Below are 25,851 nucleotides of genomic sequence, written 5' to 3' on the forward strand. Positions count from 1 at the left end.
TGTCTCTCTTCTCTGAATCCTGTCCAATTATCCTTGTCTCTCTTCTCTGAACCATCTCCAATTATCCTTGTCTCTCTTCTCTGAACCCTCTCCAACTATCTTTGTCTCTCTTTGAATCGTCTCCAATTATCCTTGTCTCTCTCCTCTGAACCCTCTCCAACTATCTTTGTCTCTCTTCTCTGAACCCTCTCCAATTATCCTTGTCTCTCTTCTCTGAACATTTTCCAATTACTCTTGTCTCTCTTCTCTGAACCCTCTCCAATTATCATTGTCTCTCTTTGAATCCTCTCCAATTATCTTTGTCTCTCTTCTCTGAACCCTCTCCAATTATCCTTGTCTCTCTTCTCTGAAACCTCTCCAATTATTCTTGTCTCTATTCTCTGAAACCTCTCCAATTATCCTTGTCTCTCTTCTCTGAACCCTCTCCAACTATCTTTGTCTCTCTTCTCTGAACCCTCTCCAATTATCCTTGTCTCTCTTCTCTGAACTTTTTCCAATTATTCTTGTCTCTCTTCTCTGAACCCTCTCCAATTATCTTTGTCTCTCTTTGAATCCTCTCCAATTATCTTTGTCTCTCTTCTCTGAACCCTCTCCAATTATCCTTGTCTCTCTGAAACCTCTCCAATTATCCTTGTCTCTCTTCTCTGAACCCTCTCCAATTATCTTTGTCTCTTTGAATCCTCTCCAATTGTCCTTGTCTCTCTTCTCTGAAACCTCTCCAATTATTCTTTTCTCTATTCTCTGAAACCTCTCCAATTATCCTTGTCTCTCTTCTCTGAACCCTCTCCAATTATCTTTGTCTCTTTTTCAATCCTCTCCAATTATCCTTGTCTCTCTTCTCTGAACCCTCTCCAATTATCCTTGTCTCTCTTCTCTGAAACCTCTCCAATTATCCTTGTCACTTCTCTGAAACCTCTCCAATTATCCTTGTCTCTCATCTCTGAACCCTCTCCAATTATCTTTGTCTCTCTTTGAATCCTCTCCAATTATCCTTGTCTCTCTTCTCTGAACCCTCTCCAATTATCCTTGTTTCTCTGAATCCTCTCCAATTATCCTTGTCTCTCTTCTCTGAACCCTCTCCAATTATCTTTGTCTCTCTTTCAATCCTCTCCAATCATCATTGTCGCTCTTCTCTGAACCCTTTCCAATTATCTTTGTCTCTCTTCTCTGAACCCTCTCCAATTATCCTTGTCTCACTTTGAATCCTCTCCAATTATCCTTGTCTCTCTTCTCTGAATCCTCTCCAATTATCCTTGTCTCTCTTCTCTGAACCATCTCCAATTATCCTTGTCTCTCTTCTCTGAACCCTCTCCAACTATCTTTGTCTCTCTTTGAATCGTCTCCAATTATCCTTGTCTCTCTCCTCTGAATCCTCTCCAACTATCTTTGTCTCTCTTCTCTGAACCCTCTCCAATTATCCTTGTCTCTCTTCTCTGAACCCTCTCCAACTATCTTTGTCTCTCTTCTCTGAACCCTCTCCAATTATCCTTGTCTCTCTTCTCTGAACATTTTCCAATTACTCTTGTCTCTCTTCTCTGAACCCTCTCCAATTATCATTGTCTCTCTTTGAATCCTCTCCAATTATCTTTGTCTCTCTTCTCTGAACCCTCTCCAATTATCCTTGTCTCTCTTCTCTGAAACCTCTCCAATTATTCTTGTCTCTATTCTCTGAAACCTCTCCAATTATCCTTGTCTCTCTTCTCTGAACCCTCTCCAACTATCTTTGTCTCTCTTCTCTGAACCCTCTCCAATTATCCTTGTCTCTCTTCTCTGAACATTTTCCAATTATTCTTGTCTCTCTTCTCTGAACCCTCTCCAATTATCTTTGTCTCTCTTTGAATCCTCTCCAATTATCTTTGTCTCTCTTCTCTGAACCCTCTCCAATTATCCTTGTCTCTCTTTGAATCCTCTCCAATTATCCTTGTCTCTCTTCTCTGAACCCTCTCCAATTATCCTTGTCTCTCTTCTCTGAACCCTCTCCAACTATCTTTGTCTCTCTTCTCTGAACCCTCTCCAATTAACCTTGTCTCTCTTCTCTGAACCCTCTCCAATTATCCTTGTCTCTCTGAACCATCTCCAATTATCCTTGTCTCTCTTCTCTGAACCCTCTCCAATTATCTTTGTCTCTCTTTGAATCCTCGCCAATTATCCTTGTCTCTCTTCTCTGAACCCTCTCCAATTATCCTTGTCTCTCTGAATCCTCTCCAATTATCCTTGACTCTCTTCTCTGAACCCTCTCCAATTATCCTTGTCTCTCTGAATCCTCTCCAATTATCCTTGTCTCTCTTCTCTGAACCCTCTCCAGTTATCTTTGTCTCTCTTTGAATCCTCTCCAATTATCCTTGTCTCTCTTCTCTGAACCCTCTCCAATTATCCTTGTCTCTCTGAAACCGCTCCAATTATCCGTGTCTCTCTTCTCTGAACCCTCTCCAATTATCTTTGTCTCTTTGAATCCTCTCCAATTGTCCTTGTCTCTCTTCTCTGAAACCTCTCCAATTATTCTTGTCTCTCTTCTCTGAAACCTCTCCAATTATCCTTGTCTCTCTTCTCTGAACCCTCTCCAATGATCTTTGTCTCTCTTTGAATCCTCTCCAATTATCCCTGTCTCTCTTCTCTGAACCCTCTCCAATTATCCTTGTCTCTCTTCTCTGAAACCTCTCCAATTATCCTTGTCACTTCTCTGAAACCTCTCCAATTATCATTGTCTCTCTCTCTGAACCCTCTCCAATTATCCTTGTCTCTCTTTGAATCCTCTCCAATCATCCTTGTCTCTCTTCTCTGAACCCTCTCCAATTATCCTTGTCTCTCATCTCTGAACCCTCTCCAATTATCTTTGTCTCTCTTTGAATCCTCTCCAATTATCCTTGTCTCTCTTCTCTGAACCCTCTCCAATTATCCTTGTTTCTCTGAACCCTCTCCAATTATCCTTGTCTCTCTTCTCTGAACCCTCTCCAATTATCTTTGTCTCTCTTTCAATCCTCTCCAATCATCCTTGTCGCTCTTCTCTGAACCCTTTCCAATTATCTTTGTCTCTCTTCTCTGAACCGTCTCCAATTATCCTTGTCTCACTTTGAATCCTCTCCAATTATCCTTGTCTCTCTTCTCTGAATCCTCTCCAATTATCCTTGTCTCTCTTCTCTGAACCATCTCCAATTATCCTTGTCTCTCTTCTCTGAACCCTCTCCAACTATCTTTGTCTCTCTTTGAATCGTCTCCAATTATCCTTGTCTCTCTCCTCTGAATCCTCTCCAACTATCTTTGTCTCTCTTCTCTGAACCCTCTCCAATTATCCTTGTCTCTCTTCTCTGAACCCTCTCCAACTATCTTTGTCTCTCTTTGAATCGTCTCCAATTATCCTTGTCTCTCTCCTCTGAATCCTCTCCAACTATCTTTGTCTCTCTTCTCTGAACCCTCTCCAATTATCCTTGTCTCTCTTCTCTGAACATTTTCCAATTACTCTTGTCTCTCTTCTCTGAACCCTCTCCAATTATCATTGTCTCTCTTTGAATCCTCTCCAATTATCTTTGTCTCTCTTCTCTGAACCCTCTCCAATTATCCTTGTCTCTCTTTGAATCCTCTCCAATTATCCTTGTCTCTCTTCTCTGAACCCTCTCCAATTATCCTTGTCTCTCTTCTCTGAACCCTCTCCAACTATCCTTGTCTCTCTTCTCTGAACCCTCTCCAATTATCTTTGTCTCTCTTTGAATCCTCGCCAATTATCCTTGTCTCTCTTCTCTGAACCCTCTCCAATTATCCTTGTCTCTCTGAATCCTCTCCAATTATCCTTGACTCTCTTCTCTGAACCCTCTCCAATTATCCTTGTCTCTCTGAATCCTCTCCAATTATCCTTGTCTCTCTTCTCTGAACCCTCTCCAATTATCCTTGTCTCTCTGAAACCTCTCCAATTATCCTTGTCTCTCTTCTCTGAAACCTCTCCAATTATCCTTGTCTCTCTGAAACCTCTCCAATTATCCTTGTCTTTCTTCTCTGAACCCTCTCCAATTATCTTTGTCTCTTTGAATCCTCTCCAATTAACCTTGTCTCTCTTCTCTGAAACCTCTCCAATTATTCTTGTCTCTATTCTCTGAAACCTCTCCAATTATCCTTGTCTCTCTTCTCTGAACCCTCTCCAATTATCTTTGTCTCTCTTTGAATCCTCTCCAATTATCCTTGTCTCTCTTCTCTGAACCCTCTCCAATTATCCTTGTCTCTCTTCTCTGAACCCTCTCCAATTATCCTTGTCTCTCTTCTCTGAACATTTTCCAATTATTCTTGTCTCTCTTCTCTGAACCCTCTCCAATTATCTTTGTCTCTTTGAATCCTCTCCAATTATCCTTGTCTCTCTTCTCTGAAACCTCTCCAATTATTCTTGTCTCTATTCTCTGAAACCTCTCCAATTATCCTTGTCTCTCTTCTCTGAACCCTCTCCAATTATCTTTGTCTCTCTTTGAATCCTCTCCAATTATCCTTGTCTCTCTTCTCTGAACCCTCTCCCATTATCTTTGTCTCTCTTCTCCGAACCCTCTCCAATTATCTTTGTCTCTCTTCTCTGAACCCTCTCCAATTATCCTTGTCTCTCTTTGAATCCTCTCCAATTATCCTTGTCTCTCTTCTCTGAATCCTCTCCAATTATCCTTGTCTCTCTTCTCTGAACCATCTCCAATTATCCTTGTCTCTCTTCTCTGAACCCTCTCCAATTATCCTTGTCTCTCTTTGAATCCTCTCCAATTATCCTTGTCTCTCTTCTCTGAATCCTCTCCAATTATCCTTGTCTCTCTTCTCTGAACCATCTCCAACTATCTTTGTCTCTCTTCTCTGAACCCTCTCCAATTATCCTTGTCTCTCTTCTCTGAACATTTTCCAATTATCCATGTCTCTCTTCTCTGAACCCTCTCCAATTATCCTTGCTCTCTAATCTGAACCCTCTCCAATTATCTTTGTCTCTCTTCTCTGAAACCGCTCCAATTATTCTTGTCTCTCTTCTCTGAACCCTCTCCAATTATCTTTGTCTCTCTTCTCTGAACCCTCTCCAATTATTCTTGTCTCTCTTCTCTGAACCCTCTCCAATTATCTTCATCTCTCTTCTCTGAACCCTCTCCAATTATCCTTGTCACTCTTCTCTGAACCCTCTCCAATCATTCTTGTCTCTGTTCCCTGAACCTTAAGATCTTCCCTTTTGCTCTTCTCTGAACCCTCTCCAAATATACTTGTCATTGTTCGCTGATCTTGCTAATAGTCCCATTTGCTCTATGAACATACAAACAATGACGGACATGAAAAGACCCTCTGCTCAATCCAACCTTTTGCACACTGCTGCTATGCCTTGTGGATCATAATATATACACTTCCCACCCCACCCGAAAACCAAGTAATCTCATGGGAGAGGCAAAAAAAGATTAAATCCCATGGCAATTAGGGGAAAAAATCTGGGTAATTCCTCTCTGACCCCCTTCGGCGACTGAAACTAGTCCAGGAGATCACTCTGGCCCTGACTCGTCTCTTAACCTTCTTGAATCACCTTTGTCATTTTTCTCTGATCTCTTTCTAATGCACCACTGGGGACGCATTTGGTTTATCTGATTTTTGCTCCACTATCTACACATTTCAAACTCGCAAAGAGGCAAAAAACACAATTAAAGCAATAGGTTCATAGGATCTAAAAGGGGCAGAATCCAAGTGCCTGAGAACTATATGACCATTCCAGTTAGAGGAATGAAGTGACAATCTAATGATTAAGATACAAAGCATCATGAATGGAGTGGCCCAAGGACCGGACCGTACTTACTACCTTTTAAAGAGTGGCCCGGTTTTCCAGATGTTGGTGTTCCCCACGCAGCCTCTGGGAGGGTCAGTGATGTTTTCCTTCTCAAAGAGCTCATGGATGGATTGTGCCACAATACCCACAGCATCGTTAATGTGAGCCGATTCATTCTTGCCGTCGATCAGCTGCAAACCAATTACACCTGCACGGGAAACCAGACCATCAGACGTGATACCAGAGAATCACAGTGAGGGATGTAGGGTAGAGCAGAGAATCACAGCGAGGGGCATGAGGTATATCAGAGAGTCACAGCGAGGGGTGTGAGGTATATCAGAGAGTCACAGTGAGGGGTGCGAAGTATATCAGAGCGTCACCTTGAGGGATGTGAAGTACATCAGAGTGTGTTACAGTGAGGGGTGTGAGATATATTGGAGAGTCACAGTGAGGGATGTGAGGTATATCGGAATCACAGTGTAAAATGTGAGGAATATCAGAGTGTTACAGTGAGGGGTATGGGGTATATTAGTGTGTTATAGGAACATAGGAACAGGAGGAGGCCATTCAGCCCCTCGTGCCTGCTCCGCCATTTGATAAGATCATGGCTGATCTGTGATCTAACTCCATATACCTGCCTTTGGCCCATATCCCTTAATACCTTTGGTTGCCAAAAAGCTATCTATCTCACATTTAAATTTAGCAATTGAGCTAGTATCACTTGCCGTTTGCGGAAGAGAGTTCCAAACTTCTACAACCCTTTGTGTGCAGAAATGTTTTCTAATCTCGCTCCTGAAAGGTCTGGCTCTAATTTTTAGACTGTGCCCCCTACTCCTAGAATCTCCAACCAGCGGAAATAGTTTCTCTCTATCCACCCTATCCGTTCCCCTTAATATGTTATAAACTTCGATCAGATCACCCCTTAACCTTCGAAACTCCAGAGAATACAACCACAATTTGTGTAATCTCTCCTCGTAACTTAACCCTTGAAGTCCGGGTATCATTCTAGTAAACCTACGCTGCACTCCCTCCAAGGCCAATATGTCCTTCCGAAGGTGCGGTGCCCAGAACTGCTCACAGTACTCCAGGTGCGGTCTAACCAGGGTTTTGTATAGCTGCAGCATAACTTCTGCCCCCTTGTGCTCTAGTCCTCTAGATATAAAGGCCAGCATTCCATTTGCCTTATTGATTATTTTCTGCACCTGTTCATGACACTTCAATGATCGATGTACCCGAACCTCTAAGTCCCTTTGGACATCCACTGTTTTTAACTTTTTACCATTTGGAAAGTACCCCACTCTATCCTTTTTTGATCCAAAGTGGATGACCTCACATTTGTCTACATTGAATTCCATTTGCCACAGTTTTGCCCATTCACCTAATCTATCAATATCCCTTTGTAATTTTATGTTTTCATCTGCACTGCTTACAATGCCACCAATCTTTGTGTCATCGGCAAACTTAGATATGAGACGTTATGCCTTCATCTAAGTCATTAATAAATATTGTGAATAATTGAGGCCCCAAGACAGATCCCTGCGGGACTCCACTAGTCACATCCTGCCAATGTGAGTACCTTCCCATTATCCCTACTCTCTGTCGCCTTTCGCTCAGCCAACTTCCTAACCAAGTCCGTACTTTTCCCTCGATTCCATGGGCTTCTATCTTAGCTAACAGTCTCTTATGTGGGACTTTATCAAATGCCTTCTGGAAGTCCATATAAATAACATCCATTGACATTCCCCTGTTCGCTGCTTTAGTCACCTCTTCAAAAAATTCAATCAGGTTTGTCAGGCACGACCTACCTTTCACAAATCCATGCTGGCTCTCTCTGATTAACTGAAAGTTCTCGAGGTGTTCAGTCACCCTATCCTTAATTATAGACTCCAGCATTTTCCCCACAACAGATGTTAGGCTAACTGGTCTATAATTCCCCGGTTTCCCTCTCTCTCCTTTCTTAAAAAGCAGAGTGACATGTGCAATTTTCCAATCTAGAGGGACAGTTCCTGAATCTAGAGAACTTTGAAAGATGATGATGGTTGTGGTGTTCCATAGTGTTGCAGTGATGTGATTGATGAATGTTGCACAACATTACTGTGAGGAGAATAGTCTCCCATCAGCATTATAGAGAATCATGTGGAATGTATACAGCCTCGAGTCACAACCCCAGTTGCAATGGGTTTAGTAACACTTCAAGACAGGGTACCCTCAAAGACAGTGGCATCCTATGGCAATGTGTGTAGTGACACCTCCAATGCCTATATGCAGTGTATAATCCAATGACTGTGTGTGAGACCCGATGACAGTATGTGTCTGTGTATGTGTGTCTGTCCATCCTCCATTGACTGGGTCTCACACACACACACGCACACACACACAGAGTCATTGGGTTTCTCTCTCTCTCTTACACACACACACACACACACAATAACTATGTGTGTGTGTGTGTGTGAGACCCAATGGCTGTGTGTGTGTGTGTGTATGTGTTTCTCCTTATTTACTCTATCAAAACTGTTCATGATTTTGAAAACCTCTTTCAAATCTCCTCTTAACCTTCTCTGCTCCAAGAGAACCTCACCTTCTCCAGTCTCTCCATATAACTGAAGTCCCTCATCCCTGGCACCATTCTAGTAAATCTCTTCTGCACCCTCTTTAAGGCCTTGACATCCTTCCTAAAGTGTGGTGCCCAGAATTGAACACAATATTCCAGTTGAGGCCTAACCAGTGTTTTATAAAGCTTTAGCATAACTTCCTTGCTTTTGTACTCTATGCCTCTATTAATAAAGCCCAGGATCACATATACTTTTTTAACAGCCTTCTCAACTTGTCCTGCCACCTTCAAAGATTTGTGTACGTGCACCCCAGGTCTCTCTGTTCCTGCATCCCCTTTAAAACCATTTAGTTTATATTGCCTCTCCTCATTCTTCCTACCAAAATGCATCACTTCACACTTCTCTACATTAAATTTCATCTGCCATGTGTCTGCCCATTTCACCAGTCTGTCTATGTCCTCCTGAAGTCTGTTACTATCCTCCACATTGTTTACCACATGTCCGAGTTTCGTATCATCTGTCGTCTTTGAAATTATACCCTCTATACCCAAGTTCAGATCATTAATATATATCAAGAAGAGCAGTGGTCCTAATACCGATCCCTGGGGAACACCACTGTACAATTCCCTCCAGTCTGAGAAACAACCGTTCACCACTACTCTCTGCTTTCTGTCCATTAGCCAATTTTGTATCCACACTGTCACTGTCCCTTTAATCCCATGAGCTTTAATTTTGCTAACAAGTCTATTATGTGGTACTTTATGAAACACCTTTTGAAACTCCATATACACAGCAACTGCACTACCCTCATCAACCTTCTCCGTTACTTCATCAAAGAATTCAATCAAGTTAGTCAAACACAATTTTCCTTTAACAAATCTGTGCTGACTTTCATTTATTGCCCCATACTTTTCCAAATGCCAATTAATTTTGTCCTGGATTGTTGTCGCTAAAAGTTTCTCCACTATCGAGGTTAGACTGACTGGCCTGTATGAACAGGGGTGTAACATTTCAAATTTTCCAGTTCTCTGGCGCCACTCCCATATCTGAGGAGGATTGGAAGATTGTGGCCAGAGCATCCGCAATTTCCACCCTTACTCCCCTCAGTAACCTAGGATGCATCCCATCTGGACTGGGTGACTTTTCTACTTTGAGTACTGCCAATCTTTTAAGTACTTCCTCTTTATCTATTTTTATCCTATCCAATATCGCTACCACCTCCTCCTTTACTGCTACATTGGCAGCATCCTCTTCTCTAGTGAAGACCGATGCGAAGTATTCATTTAGTATCTCAGCCATGTGCTCTGCCTCCACAAGAAGATCTCCTTTTTTGTCCCTAATAGGCCCCACCCTTCCTTTGACTACCCTTTTAGTATTTATATGTTTATAAAAGACTTTTGGGTTCCCTTTTATGTTAATCTATTCTCATACTCTCTCTTTGCCCCTTTTATTCCCTTTTTTAGATCTCTGTACTTTCTGTATTTAGCTTGGTTCTCTACTGTATTATGAACTTTACATTTGTCATAAGCCTCCTTATCCTGTTTCATTTTAATCTCTATATCTTTAGCCATCCAGGGAGCTCTAGCTTTGGACGTCCTTCCTTTCCCCCTTGTAGAGATGTGTCTACTCTGTACCTGAACCATCTCCTCTTTGAAGGCCTCCCATTGTTCAATTACTGTTTTGCTGCCAATTTTTGATTCCAATCCACCTGGGCAAGATCCCTTTTTAACTCACTGAAATTTGCCCTCCTCCAGTTAAGCATTTTCACATTTGATTATTCCTCGTCCTTTCCCATAACTATTCTAAATCTAATGATATTATGATCACTGTTCCCCAAATGCTCCCCCACTGAAACATGCTCCACTTGCCCCACTTCATTCCCCAGAACTAGATCCAGTACTGCTTCCTTCCTCGTTGGGCTGGAAACACTCTGTTCCAGAAAGTTCCCTTGAACATATTTCAGGAATTCCTCCCCCTCTTTGCCCTTTACACTGTTACTGTCCCAGTCTACGTTGGGATAATTGAAATCCCCCATTATGACTACTCTATAGTTCTTGCATCTTTCTGTAATTTGCCTGCAAATTTGCTCCTCTATCTCCTTCCCACTATTTGGTGACCTATAGAATACACCCAGTAGGGTAATAGCTCTTCTATTGATCCTTAATTCTAACCAATTAGATTCTGCCTTTAACCCCTCAACTACATCATCCCTTTCCAGTGCTATAATAGTTTATTTGATCAATACTGCAACCCCCCCCCCCCCCACCCACTTTCTTTCCCTCCCTATCTTTCCTGAATACCCTGTAGCCAGGAATATTAAGTTCCCAATCCTCCCTTTCTTTGAGCCAGGTCTCTGTTATTCCCACTATATCCTAGTCCCATGTGGTGACCTGAGCCTGCAGCTCACCAACCTTATTTACCACACTACGTGTATTTACACACATGCACTCCAAACCCATCTTAGACTGCCTTGCATTTGCCCCCTGTCCGATCCCTCCTATTTCTGAACTGTTCTTTATTCTTGTGCTATTTGTCTCCCCCAGTCCTCTGTGCATCTTGTTTCTCTTCTCTGATGTTTCATCCTGATGCACATTCCCCTGCCAAATTAATTTAAACCCTCCCCCACAACACTAGTGTGTGCGAGACCCAATGACTGTGTGTGTGTGTGTGTGTGTGTGTGAGACCCAATGACTGTGTGTGTGTGTGTGTGTGTGTGTGTGCGACCCAATGACTGTGTGTGTGTGTGTGTGTGTGTACGTGCGACCCAATGACTGTGTGTGTGTGTGTGTGTGTGAGAGACCCAATGACTGTGTGTGTGTGTGCGACCCAATGACTGTGTGTGTGTGTGTGTGAGAGAGACCCAATGACTGTGTGTGTGTGTGTGTGTGTGTGTGTGTGTGTGCGTGCGACCCAATGACTGTGTGTGTGTGTGTGTGTGTGTACGTGCGACCCAATGACTGTGTGTGTGTGTACGTGCGACCCAATGACTGTGTGTGTGTGTGTGTGTGTGTGTGAGAGACCCAATGACTGTGTGTGTGTGTGTGTGTGTGTGCGACCCAATGACTGTGTGTGTGTGTGTGAGAGAGACCCAATGACTGTGTGTGTGTGTGTGTGTGTGCGTGTGTGAGAGACCCAATGACTGTGTGTGTGTGTGTGTGTGTGTGTGAGAGAGACCAAATGACTGTGTGTGTGTGTGTGTGTGTGTGTGCGTGCGACCCAATGACTGTGTGTGTGTGTGTGTGTGTGTGTGTGAGAGACCCAATGACTGTGTGTGTGTGTGCGTGTGAGAGAGACCCAATGACTGTGTGTGTGTGTGTGTGTGTGAGAGACCCAATGACTGTGTGTGTGTGTGTGTGTGTGTGAGACCCAATGACTGTGTGTGTGTGTGTGTGTGTGTGTGCGTGCGACCCAATGACTGTGTGTGTGTGTGTGTGTGTGTGTGTGTGAGAGACCCAATGACTGTGTGTGTGTGTGTGTGTGTGTGCGTGCGACCCAATGACTGTGTGTGTGTGTGTGTGTGTGAGAGAGACCCAATGACTGTGTGTGTGTGTGAGAGACCCAATGACTGTGTGTGTGTGTGTGTGTGTGTGTGTGTGAGAGAGACCCAATGACTGTGTGTGTGTGTGTGTGTGTGTGTGAGAGAGAGACCCAATGACTGTGTGTGTGTGTGTGTGTGTGAGAGACCCAATGACTGTGTGTGTGTGTGTGTGAGAGAGTGAGACCCAATATTGTTAATTATTTTCTTGATTTAATCGGAGAGGAGGGTGAGGATACATTAAAGATTCTGGAGTCCAGAACCGCCCTCCAAAACAGTTTGAAATGCTTTTCAGGACTTCATTGCACCAATACCTTCTGGGACATGCTGCATGGCCCTCCCAGATATTTCTCTCTCTCCAACAAGCCAAACATAGCCAGGCCCAGTCATGTTCAGGAATGTCGCAGTCTTGTACATTGTTACAGCATCATCTTCACTGAGAAGGAAGAAGAGAAACACGTTAAGGTTTGATGAGGCAGTTATCAGCCTCCGACCTATCGCAGTGTACCCTCTACCCTGGGTACCCTCTACCCCTGGGTACCCTCTACCGCAGTGTACCCTCTACCCCTGGGTACCCTCGACCGCAGTGTACCCTCGACCGCAGTGTACCCTCGACCCCTGGGTACCCTCGACCGCAGTGTACCCTCGACCGCAGTGTACCCTCTACCCCTGGGTACCCTCTACCTCTGGGTACCCTCTACCACAGAGTACACTCTACCCCGGGTACCCTCTACCCCTGGGTACCCTCTACCCCTGGGTACCCTCTACCTCTGGGTACCCTCTACCGCAGTGTACCCTCTACCCCTGGGTACCCTCTACCGCAGTGTACCCTCTACCCCTGGGTACCCTCTACCGCAGTGTACCCTCTACCCCTGGGTACCCTCTACCCCTGGGTACCCTCTACCGCAGTGTACACCCTACCGCAGTGTACCCTCTACCGCAGTGTACCCTCTACCCCTGTGTACACTACCGCAGTGTACCCTCTACCCCTGGGTACCCTCTACCACAGTGTACCCTCTACCCCTGGGTACCCTCTACCACAGTGTACCCTCTACCGCAGTGTACACCCTACCCCTGGGTACCCTCTACCGCAGTGTACCCTCTACCGCAGTGTACCCTCTACCCCTGTGTACACTACCGCAGTGTACCCTCTACCCCTGGGTACCCTCTACCACAGTGTACCCTCTACCGCAGTGTACCCTCTACCCCTGGGTACCCTCTACCACAGTGTACCCTCTACCGCAGTGTACACCCTACCCCTGGGTACCCTCTACCACAGTGTACCCTCTACCGCAGTGTACCCTCTACCACAGTGTACCCTCTACCGCAGTGTACCCTCTACTGCAGTGTACCCTCTACCACTGGGTACCCTCTACCACAGGGTACTCTCTACCGTAGTGCACCCTTTGCCGAAGTGTACCTTCTACCACTGGGTACACCCTGCCGCAGTGTACCCTCTACCCCTGGGTACAATCTACAGCAGTGTATCCTCTACTCTTGGGTACCCTCTACCACAGTGTACCCTCTACCCCTGGGTACCCTCCACCACAGTGTACCCTCTACCCCTGGGTACCCTCCACCACAGTGTACCCTCTACCGCAGTGTACACCCTACCCCAGGGTACACTCTACCCCTATGTACCCTCTACCCCTGGGTACCCTCCACCACAGTGTACCCTCTACCGCTGTGAACACTCTATCGCTGGGTACATTCTACCACCTGGTACACTCTACTCGTGGGTACACTACCCCTGGGTGCCCGAATGTTGATGGGTATATTTGGTTTCTGCAATGTCAAAACACGGGAAGAAATAAATTCTGCCTCACTGCTCAGCTTGTAAATACTCTTAAAATGAGTGGACACTCAGACTATGGAAGAAGAGTCTGTGAGTTTCGATGCCTTCTCTGTATCAGGGAAGATAGAGGCTGATAATTGATAGCGTTGATTGGCTCAACTAGGCTCAACAAGCAGGAGTTCACTGGGGACTTTGTAGGTCATGTTTTTCTCACCTTCTCTCCTGACTCATCTTGGAGTTCAGCTCTTGCCTGGTGCCTCATCGAAAGGGTCATTCTTGATTTGTGTGCTGAGAGAGTCCCGATAGCCCTGTTTGCGTCTGAGCACAGGGCGGCAGGGACCAGACGTTCACCGCAAACGCAAATGCCAACTGACCTCTTGCTTGTTCCGATTTTTGGGCAGACCTCAATTTAGGCGGCCAGAGCTCCCACCAGTACCATGGATAAGTGCAGATCATAGAATCATAGAAAGGTTTAAGCACGGAAGGAGGCCATTTGACCCATCGAGTCTGTGCTGGCTCTACGCACGAGCAATCCAGCTAGTCCCACTCCTCCACCCTATCCCCGTAGCCTTTCAAGTACTTATCCAGTTCCCTTTTGAAGGCCATGATTGAATCTGCCTCCACCACCCCCTCGGGCAGTGCATTCCAGATCCTAACCACTCGCTGTGTAAAAAAGTTTTTCCTCATGTCACCTTTGGGTCTTTTGCCAATCACCTTAAATCTATGTCCTCTGGTTCTTGACCCTTCCGCCAATGGGAACAGTTTCTCTCTATCTACTCTGTCTAGACCCTTCATCTTTTTAAATATCTCTATCAAATCTCCTCGCAATCTTCTCTGTTCCAAGGAGAACAACCCCAGCTTCTCCAGTCTATCCACGTAACTAAAGTTCCTCATCCCTGGAATCATTCTAGTAAATTTTTTCTGCACCCTCTCTATGGCCTTCACATCTTTCCTAAAGTGCGGTGCCCAGAACTGGACACAATACTCCAGTTGTGGCCGAACCAGTGTTTTATAAAGGTTCATCATATCTTCCTTGCTTTTGTACTCTATGCCTCTATTTATAAAGCCCAGGATCCCGTATGCTTTTTTAACCGCTTCCTCAACCTGCCCTGCCAGCTTCAACGATTTGTGCACATATACCCCCAGATCTCTCTGTTCCTGCACCCCTTTTAGAATTGTACCCTCTAGTTTATATTGCCTCTCCTCCTTCTTCCTACCGAAATCAGGGTCGGATGATGTAGTCACAACCCCTGACATCGTTTTCGTCTCTGCCCAAGTTGATACCATCTGTTCCCGATTCCTCCCACAAACCGCGGTGGTTCAAGTCTGGAGGCGGCCATTTCCAGCGCTATTTAAAGGGATCATCAGCTGCTCCCAGGTAAAATGTTGGGAAGTTTTGGCAGACGTTTAGCTTGGTTGAGGAGGTTGCAAGGGTCCAGACGTGTTGTCAGCCTGGCAGGCAGTCCAATGCATTGAGCAATTGCTGGTGCACAGAAAGCATCTTTCTTTTATGAACATTAGGAGCAGGAGCAGGCCATTCAGCCCCTCGAGCCTGCTCCGCCATTCAGTTAGGTCATGGATGATTTGTATTTTAACCCCATTTACCCGTCTTTGCTCCATATCCCTTGATACCCTCACCTAATAAAAATCTTGAAAGCTCCAATTGTCCCCCAGCCTTTTGGGGGAGAGAGTTCCAGATTTCCACTACCCTTTGTGTGAAAAAGTGGTTACTGATTTCACTCCTGAACGGCCCAGCTCTAATTTTAAGATTACATCCCCTTGTTCTAGACTCCTCCACCAGAGGAATTTGTTTCTCTGAATCAACCCTACTGAATCCTTTTAACATTTTGAACACCTCAACCAGATCACCCCTTAATCTTCTAAACTGAAGGGAGCACAAACCAAGTTTATGCAACTTTTAAAATCTGTGGTAGACTTTCTGCTTTGGGCGCAATCACAAAATTGTGGTCAAAATGTGCTTGAGATTGCGCTGGTTAGTTTAAAGTTCAACTTTCCACTAAAATATATTTGCATAATCACAAACGTAAACCCTTCCATGAACCAGCTCAACCGGGCAGTGTAATGGAACGTAATCGTTTCTTTATTTTTCTGTCCATTAAAGAATATTCCTTGATGTATTTAAGAGTGGTAACCTGGTGCAGTTTTGTGAATACAGCAGAAAATAAGTTCATCACCAAAAATAGGCATTTTTTAGTAAGAGTGTCCAGTCCTTCACATGTGAGTGACCTGATTTCAAATCACAGAACATGATTTAAAAATCGATACTGAACCATTTAAGAGTTTCATTGGTGGACACTAGTCAGTTTCTCAATAAATTAAATATTTTTTGATATGTAAAAACTTTGAAACGTGACTACTGGTGTCTGTGCGCCAATGAAATTGAGCGCAGTTCGAGCAGCCTTCCCGTGCCCGCACTATCGGAGGAAACTCGCAATGTTGACCTGGGGGCGTGGCCAGTTTTGTGGGCGGGGCCTGATTTGGGTGAATTGAATCCTGAAGCTGCGTAAGTGGTTTTCAGGTTTAAAATTCCCCGATATTTTGTGCTGGTTTGGTCGATTCCACCCGGATTGCACTGATGTAATGAACGGAAACTTGACCCCTGCACCTCTGTCCCCTTCAGTGGAGCGGAGATGTGAGTGGGCCCTCTGGTGAGCTGCTTTCTGGACCGTCCCTGCACCTCCACCTGCTCCTGCTGCTGCTCACTTGTGAATCACCCAGTGCAGACCACTCGGACACACTACCTTTACCACATGCTGGTGCTTGGAAGGGTAAGAGTGCATCTGCTGGAGAGTTCTCCCCCTCAGTCTGCGTGACTGCAATACCCAAGTTATCTGACGGACCTGGAGAAAGGGGAGACTGACCAGGGTTAGCGGGTAATCGGCAGGGGGAGGCAGCGGCAAATTAGTGGCCGCGCAAGGCCGAGTCTGTGAGAGAGAGAGGGTAAGGGAGGAAAGATGTCCAAACAGCCTGCTGTGTGTGACATCTCCAAAGCTGCATGACCTCTCTCTGTCAAAGACTTTGGCGGTGGCCTCCTCCATTAGTGTCAGTGTCTGTACAGAGGCAGGATTTCTTCCTGTCATAATCTCCCTCCGGTTGTCTGCCAGCTTCTCCTGCAAGAAGGGGAGAAGTGGGTCAGTCTGTGCCCTGTTGAATGGTTTTCAAGATGAGGCGGCTGAGTGTAGTGTGAATCGTGGCAGGAAGCAGCAGCAAGTGTGGCCTAGAGAAGGGAGGGTAGTAATGGATATTGAGGGTGTCAGTGCAGAGTGAAAGGAGGAGCAGTGATGTGTTCCCTGCTGAGTTGAGGCATAGGACATGGGGAAGGAAAGGATAGATAGTGTTGGGGCAAAGGTAGGGTCATGAAGGCCTGTGTAGAGAGTAACAAAGATGTCAAGGGGAGTCTTACCTTGGCAGTCCTGGTGAGATCATTAATTTTTTTCCTACACTGTAGCCAGGTCTTGGGATCAATAGTTATGTTATTTACATGTTCTGCCTCATCTCTTCATTGCTGCTGAGGGATCTGTCTGGGCACCCATCACCCTTCGAAGGGGAGCAGGAGCTTCATCCTGCTGCTCACCGACACAAAGTCGCTGTCCATTATCCACCATCAAAAATAGGCATCTACCCTTTAAGGAGCTGCAGGCTGCCTTTAAATGTCAGTGCCCCGCCTGTCTCCCACCCTCCCAATCGGTGAGCTGTGATTGGTGCTGGCAGCTCGTCTCTGCCATGTAAACTAGGCCCACCCATGTGCAGGGCGCAGGTCGCACGCCCATTCCTTCGGGCGGGTGGAGTGCAAACCCATCGACCACCCGACCAATCAATGCTACATAACAAAGGTAAGCACTGGTGAGTATCCACAGGCTATTCATCACAGGGTGCATCCCAACAATTTTAGTTCAGTTCAGGCATATTGGTTGAAGCCTCCAAACAGCTTAATCACCACCTTAAACACCCACTCCCTCCCCACCTTAAACACCCACTCCCTCCCCACCTTAAACACCCACTCCCACCCCCACCTTAAACACCCACTCCCTCTCCCACCTTAAACACCCACTCCCACCCCCACCTTAAACACCCACTCCCTCTCCCACCTTAAACACCCACTCCCACCCCCACCTTAAACACCCACTCCCTCCCCCACCTTAAACACCCACTCCCTCCCCCACCTTAAACACCCACTCCCTCCCCCACCTTAAACACCCACTCCCTCCCCCACCTTAAACACCCACTCCCTCCCCCACTTTAAACACCCACTCCCTCCCCCACCTTAAACATTCACTCCCTCCCCCACCTTAAACACCCACTCCCTCCCCCACCTTAAACATTCACTCCCTTCACCACCGGCGCACTGTGGCTGCAGTGTGTACCATCCACAGGATGCACTGCAGCAACTCATCAAGGCTTCTTCGACAGCACCTCCCACCTCTACCGTGACCTCTACCACCCAGAAGGACAAGAGCAGCAGGCACATGGGAACAAAACCACCTGCACGCTCCCCTCCAAGTCACACACCATCCCGACTTGGAAATATATCGCCGTTCCTTCATCGTCGCTGGGTCAAAATCCTGGAACTCCCTTCCTAACAGCACTGTGGGAGAACCTTCACCACACAGACTGCAGCGGTTCAAGAAGGCGGCTCACCACCACCTTCTCAAGGGCAATTAGGGATGGGCAATAAATGCCGGCCTTGCCAGTGACACCCGTATCCCTAGAATAAATAAAAAAACACACGAGGGACTGAACGGTCCTTCACCATAGTGAAGGAGAATCAGGCGAGGAGGCCGACCATGACATCCCCGCCCTGACTGGATTTCCCCGCCCCCCCCTGCAGTGGGGAAGCTGATAGCCACCCAGTCACTGTCACGTTGCAAGTCAATGATGGGGAGGCAGGGCACAGCAACCCGGCCCATCACTGACATCACCAGAAGTTCCTGGGGCAGCGGCAGAGGTCCTGACGATACCCCTGTTGGAGGGACGGGTTTTGGGCATCGCTCCCTCTCCTCAGCCCTCAGAAGCTTACCATTTCGAAGCCTTGGCTCCGCCTGAGGCCTTAAAATAAAACGGAACCCCTTCCCATCTCTGGGGCTCCTGCTCCCTCGCAGTGGCCTCCTCTCTCCTAGTGCAGCAGACCCGCCCACGTCGACCTCCCCCCACCCCGGCAACGACAGGCTTCCTCTTGGTGATGGAGATCCACCATGATGCCCAACCACCCACCCCCCCACCACCCTCCAATATCATGAGTAATAAGCCGTGACCCAGGAAGATGGGTTAGGGTCAGGGCAGAGAGTGTAAGTCCCCACACACACTCCTCACGCCCTCCCTCTCGGTCAATGAGGGAAATTCAGCCCCAAACGTCTCTAATATTCTCTCGGTCTCTTTTCAGACCAGACTGAAAAACAACCAGAAACAGGTTCTGATGACCAGGTCTTGGAAGGAGGTTGTTTCCTGTTTGAGAGTCATCATGTGTCAGCTCTGTGACAATTCTTCCAGATTTAATGAGGAGCCCGTGAATCACATTCGAAGGGTCAGCGCACGGCTGAAGTAACGCCACAGATTTTCAACTTACTGCCTGGGCATAAGACCACGGTTACAGATTGACTGCCCGGTGTAGGAACGCCCCCATAATTTCAGCGCTGATGAAGATCAGGCGGTTTCCATAACGGGCGGATTACCCGCGACGTTGGGAGTTTAAAATCGACCCCAGTGTCCGAGGCTGTGATGTGAAGCAGGGAGGCTCGTTCACTGTCTCCGTGCAACGGTTCCAACAGTAGTGACCGAGTGTCTTTATAGAGACTATTAAACTTCACTATTCAAACACGTCCGCAGGGGAGCAGTGCCACAAAATCAAACAACCGCCTGAGATTAACAATAATCGATTAGTCACTGCATCGTTTCAAAACCACAAAATAAAACAAGGCCGCAGGAGAAGGTGGAGAGAAGCATCAATTTAAGGTTAAACAATATTATAATCAAAGGCACAAAAGTGTTTGGGCAAAGGAAGGTTGAGTGTAGTCAGACCCAGGGAAAGGGGGTTCGGTACAGACAGACCCAGGGGAATGGAGCAGGGTACAGACAGACCCAGGGGAATGGAGCAGGGTACAGACAGACCCAGGGGAATGGAGCAGGGTACAGACAGACCCAAGGGAATGGAGCAGGGTACAGACAGACCCAGGGGAATGGAGCAGGGTACAGACAGACCCAGGGGAATGGAGCAGGGTACAGACAGACCCAGGGGAATGGAGCAGGGTACAGACAGACCCAAGGGAATGGAGCAGGGTACAGACAGACCCAGGGGAATGGAGCAGGGTACAGACAGACCCAGGGGAATGGAGCAGGGTACAGACAGACCCAGGGGAATGGAGCAGGGTACAGACAGACCCAGGGGAATGGAGCAGGGTACAGACAGACCCAGGGGAATGGAGCAGGGTGCAAAGTTACATTGAATTTACAGCACAGAAACAGGCCATTCGGCCCAACAGGCCCATGCTGGTGTTTATGCTCCACACGAGCTTCCTCCCACCCTACTTCGTCTCACCCTATCACCATATCCTTCTATTCCTTTCGCCCCCATATGTTTATCTATCTTCCCCTTAAATGCATCTATGATATTTGCCTCAACTACTCCTTGTGGTAGTGAGTTCCACATTCTAACCATTCTCTGGGTAAAGGAGTTTCTCCTGAATTGCCTATTGGATTTATTAGTGACTATCTAGTCTTGGACTCCCCACATGTGGAAACATTTTCTCTATGTTTACCCTATTAAACTCTTTCATAATCTGAAAGATCTCTATCAGGTCACCCCTCAGCCTTCTCTTTTCTAGAGAAAGGAACCTGTTTGGTCTTTCCTGTTAAGTATAACCTCTCAGTTCTGGTATCATCCTTGTGAATCTTTATTGCACCTTCACCAGTGGCTCTATATCCTTTTTATCATATAGGATAGACTAGGTGGGATATTAAAGGATTTGGGGAGTGAGCAGGAGAGTGGGATTAGACTGGGTGGGATACCCAGGGGAATGCAGCTCGATACAAACAGGGCCAGGGAATAGAGCTGGTACAGACAGGCCCAGGGGAAGGGAACTGGGTACGGACAGGCCCAGGGGAAGGGAACTGGGTACGGACAGGCCCAGGGGAAGGGAACTGGGTACGGACAGACCCAGGGGAAGGGAACTGGGTACGGACAGGCCCAGGGGAAGGGAACTGGGTACGGACAGGCCCAGGGGAAGGGAACTGGGTACGGACAGGCCCAGGGGAAGGGAACTGGGTACGGACAGACCCAGGGGAAGGGAGCTGGGTACGGACAGGCCTAGGGGAAGGGAACTGGGTACGGACAGGCCCAGGGGAAGGGAACTGGGTACGGACAGACCCAGGGGAAGGGAACTGGGTACGGACAGACCCAGGGAGACGAGCTGGTCACAGTCAGACCCAGGGTGAGGGCAGGATACAAACAGGGACAGGAGCTGGACAGCGCACAATGACTGACGCACGATATCCGAGTGTAGATGAAAGAACGTCACTTACTTGGCTGAGAGAATGATGACTCTTGCCTCCAACTCCTTGGCTTCCAGCAGCATTGATGTCATGTTTGTGGTTCCTGGTTCAAACTGCAGGACCTTCTCAGCCTGTGGTTGGTGCAGGGATTCAGAATTACTACACGAATCGTCCAAAACCAACCTTTCAAGCCTCTTCCCATCAACGACGCCTTTGATCTCCAGCAAAGATTAGCTTAAAGGCGATCAAGTAACCAGACCCACCTGGAGCCTATGTGAGCTACAGGATTCTCTGAACTGGGCATGCAAACTAAGATAAAACAAGACCAACAAAAGAGTGCGTGCATCTGATAGAGAAAAGAGGGGACAAAAAGCATCTCAACCTGCAAATGGAGTTGGTCAGTCTTTCAAAAAAATAAAATAGAGTCTTAAAGGGAGTGAAGTCTGACGGACAAGTCATGGCTTGATTCTAAAATGTACTTTTAGAAACTTGCAAGTTAGTCTTTATTCAACATGCACGTGTCGTAATGAAAAGATTCGGTTAAGTAGGGTCGACTCATGTTCTTTAACCATTCTCATCGACAAACCAAAAGAATCTGTTTGAAACTAACAGCGTGCTCTCAGAACAGCCTCATTGGTCATTCTGTGACTGTGGCTCGGCTACTCCGTTAGTTTAAGATTGGTGGGCGCGAGCATTCTCCATGCAAATATACCTTTGGTCCTCGCCTGCTGTCAAACGAATGTTGGTCGCTGTTTTCAAAGTTCCTTTTTTTATTCTGATGAGTAATGTGCACAGAGAAAATATGTAGACACAGAAGAATATTATAAACAGTTGAAAATGACGTGTAGAAAGCAATTTAACCCTCTCTCCTCCTCAGGGTAACTCCGTATCACTGGAGCTTGCAAAAAAAAAACAGCTCCTCAGTTGTTCGAAGGTTTCATGACACTGGCTCTGTGAGACTGGCTCTGTGACACTAACACTGTGACACTGGCTCTGTGAGACTAGCTCTGTGAGACCAATTCTGTGAGACTGTCTCTGTGACACTGACTCTGTGAGACTGACTCCGTGACACTGGCTCTGTGAGACTGACTCCGTGACACTGTCTCTTGACACTGACTCTGTGAGACTGACTCTGTGAGACTGACTCTGTGACACTGTCTCTTGACACTGTCTCTGTGAGACTGACACTGTGAGATTGACTCTGTGACACTGACTCTGTGACACTGACTCTGTGAGACTGACTCTGTGACACTGACTCTGTGAGACTGACTCTGTGACACTGTCTCTGTGAGACTGACTCTGTGACACTGTCTCTTGACACTGACTCTGTGAGACTGACTCTGTGACACTGACTCTGTGACACTGTCTCTTGACACTGACTCTGTGAGACTGACTCTGTGACACTGACTCTTGACACTGACTCTGCGAGACTGACTCTGTGAGACTGACTCTGTGAGACTGACTCTGTGACACTGTCTCTTGACACTGACTCTGTGAGACTGACTCTGTGACACTGTCTCTTGACACTGACTCTGTGACACTGTCTCTGTGAGACTGACTCTGTGAGACTGACACTGTGACACTGTCTCTTGACACTGACTCTGTGAGACTGACTCTGTGAGACTGACTCTGTGACACTGTCTCTTGACACTGTCTCTGTGAGACTGTCTCTGTGAGATTGACTCTGTGACACTGACTCTGTGACACTGACTCTGTGACACTGTCTCTGTGAGATTGACTCTGTGACACTGACTCTGTGAGATTGACTCTGTGACACTGACTCTGTGACACTGTCTCTGTGAGACTGTCTCTTGACACTGACTCTGTGACACTGACTCTGTGACACTGACTCTGTGACACTGACTCTGTGAGACTGTCTCTTGACACTGACTCTGTGAGACTGACTCCGTGACAGTGACTCTGTGAGACTGACTCTGTGAGACTGACTCAAGAGACTGACTCTGTGAGACTGACTCTGTGAGACTGACTCAAGAGACTGACTCTGTGAGACTGTCTCTGTGACACTGACTCTGTGACACTGACTCTGTGAGACTGACTCTGTGAGACTGACTCTGTGACACTGTCTCTTGACACTGACTCTGTGAGACTGACTCTGTGAGACTGACTCTGTGACACTGTCTCTTGACACTGTCTCTGTGAGACTGACTCTGTGAGATTGACTCTGTGACACTGACTCTGTGAGACTGACTCTGTGAGACTGACTCTGTGACACTGTATCTTGACACTGACTCTGTGAGATTGACTCTGTGACACTGTCTCTGTGACACTGACTCTGTGAGACTGACTCTGTGAGACTGACTCTGTGACACTGTCTCTTGACACTGTCTCTGTGAGACTGACACTGTGAGACCGAATCTGTGACACTGTCTCTGTGAGACTGACTCTGTGACACTGTCTCTTGACACTGACTCTGTGAGACTGACTCTGTGACACTGTCTCTTGACACTGACTCTGTGAGACTGACTCTGTGACACTGACTCTTGACACTGACTCTGTGAGACTGACTCTGTGAGACTGACTCTGTGAGACTGACTCTGTGACACTGTCTCTTGACACTGACTCTGTGAGACTGACTCTGTGACACTGTCTCTTGACACTGACTCTGTGACACTGTCTCTGTGAGACTGACTCTGTGAGACTGACTCTGTGACACTGTCTCTTGACACTGACTCTGTGAGACTGACTCTGTGAGACTGACTCTGTGACACTGTCTCTTGACACTGTCTCTGTGAGACTGACACTGTGAGACCGAATCTGTGACACTGTCTCTGTGAGACTGACTCTGTGACACTGTCTCTTGACACTGACTCTGTGAGACCGAATCTGTGACACTGTCTCTGTGAGAATGACTCTGTGACACTGTCTCTTGACACTGACTCTGTGAGACTGACTCTGTGACACTGTCTCTTGACACTGACTCTGTGAGACTGAATCTGTGAGACTGACTCTGTGACACTGTCTCTTGACACTGACTCTGTGAGACTGACTCTGTGAGACTGACTCTGTGACACTGTCTCTTGACACTGTCTCTGTGAGACTGACACTGTGAGATTGACTCTGTGACACTGACTCTGTGACACTGTCTCTGTGACACTGACTCTGTGACACTGACTCTGTGACACTGTCTCTGTGACACTGACTCTGTGAGATTGACTCTGTGACACTGTCTCTGTGACACTGACTATGTGAGATTGACTCTGTGACACTGACTCTGTGACACTGTCTCTGTGAGACTGACACTGTGAGATTGACTCTGTGACACTGACTCTGTGACACTGTCTCTGTGACACTGACTCTGTGAGACTGACTCTGTGACACTGACTCTGTGAGACTGACTCTGTGACACTGTCTCTGTGAGACTGACTCTGTGACACTGTCTCTTGACACTGACTCTGTGAGACTGACTCTGTGACACTGACTCTGTGACACTGTCTCTTGACACTGACTCTGTGACACTGACTCTGTGACACTGACTCTTGACACTGACTCTGTGAGACTGACTCTGTGAGACTGACTCTGTGAGACTGACTCTGTGACACTGTCTCTTGACACTGACTCTGTGAGACTGACTCTGTGACACTGTCTCTTGACACTGACTCTGTGACACTGTCTCTGTGAGACTGACTCTGTGAGACTGACACTGTGACACTGTCTCTTGACACTGACTCTGTGAGACTGACTCTGTGACACTGTCTCTGTGACACTGTCTCTGTGAGACTGACTCTGTGACACTGTCTCTGTGAGACTGACTCTGTGACACTGTCTCTTGACACTGACTCTGTGAGACTGACTCTGTGACACTGACTCTGTGACACTGTCTCTTGACACTGACTCTGTGACACTGACTCTGTGACACTGACTCTGTGACACTGTCTCTTGACACTGTCTCTGTGAGACTGACACTGTGAGATTGACTCTGTGACACTGACTCTGTGACACTGACTCTGTGAGACTGACTCTGTGACACTGACTCTGTAAGACTGACTCTGTGACACTGTCTCTGTGAGACTGACTCTGTGACACTGTCTCTTGACACTGACTCTGTGAGACTGACTCTGTGACACTGACTCTGTGACACTGTCTCTTGACACTGACTCTGTGAGACTGACTCTGTGACACTGACTCTTGACACTGACTCTGTGAGACTGACTCTGTGAGACTGACTCTGTGAGACTGACTCTGTGACACTGTCTCTTGACACTGACTCTGTGAGACTGACTCTGTGAGACTGACTCTGTGACACTGTCTCTTGACACTGACTCTGTGAGACTGACTCTGTGACACTGTCTCTTGACACTGACTCTGTGACACTGTCTCTGTGAGACTGACTCTGTGAGACTGACACTGTGACACTGTCTCTTGACACTGACTCTGTGAGACTGACTCTGTGAGACTGACTCTGTGACACTGTCTCTTGACACTGTCTCTGTGAGACTGTCTCTGTGAGATTGACTCTGTGACACTGACTCTGTGACACTGTCTCTGTGAGATTGACTCTGTGACACTGACTCTGTGAGATTGACTCTGTGACACTGACTCTGTGACACTGTCTCTGTGAGACTGTCTCTTGACACTGACTCTGTGACACTGACTCTGTGACACTGACTCTGTGACACTGACTCTGTGAGACTGTCTCTTGACACTGACTCTGTGAGACTGACTCCGTGACAGTGACTCTGTGAGACTG

The 25,851-nt window shown here is 46.9% G+C and overlaps 1 protein-coding gene across 1 annotated transcript in view; it reads right to left on the reverse strand.

Moving 5' to 3' along the window:
• The window catches only part of LOC137300372 (glutamate receptor ionotropic, NMDA 1), a 223,097-nt gene that overhangs the window by 107,377 nt on the left and 89,869 nt on the right, over positions 1–25,851 (reverse strand). The window contains exons 4-7 of the mRNA XM_067969456.1: positions 21,856–21,918; positions 21,174–21,274; positions 12,157–12,278; positions 5,789–5,963 (exon numbers count right to left, since the gene is read on the reverse strand). Of these exons, the coding sequence (XP_067825557.1) occupies positions 5,789–5,963; positions 12,157–12,278; positions 21,174–21,274; positions 21,856–21,918 (461 nt within the window). The remainder of the gene's footprint in view (positions 1–5,788; positions 5,964–12,156; positions 12,279–21,173; positions 21,275–21,855; positions 21,919–25,851) is intronic.

Source organism: Heptranchias perlo, chromosome 31 (genome assembly GCF_035084215.1).
Source record: "Heptranchias perlo isolate sHepPer1 chromosome 31, sHepPer1.hap1, whole genome shotgun sequence".
Classification (NCBI taxonomy): Eukaryota; Metazoa; Chordata; class Chondrichthyes; order Hexanchiformes; family Hexanchidae; genus Heptranchias; species Heptranchias perlo.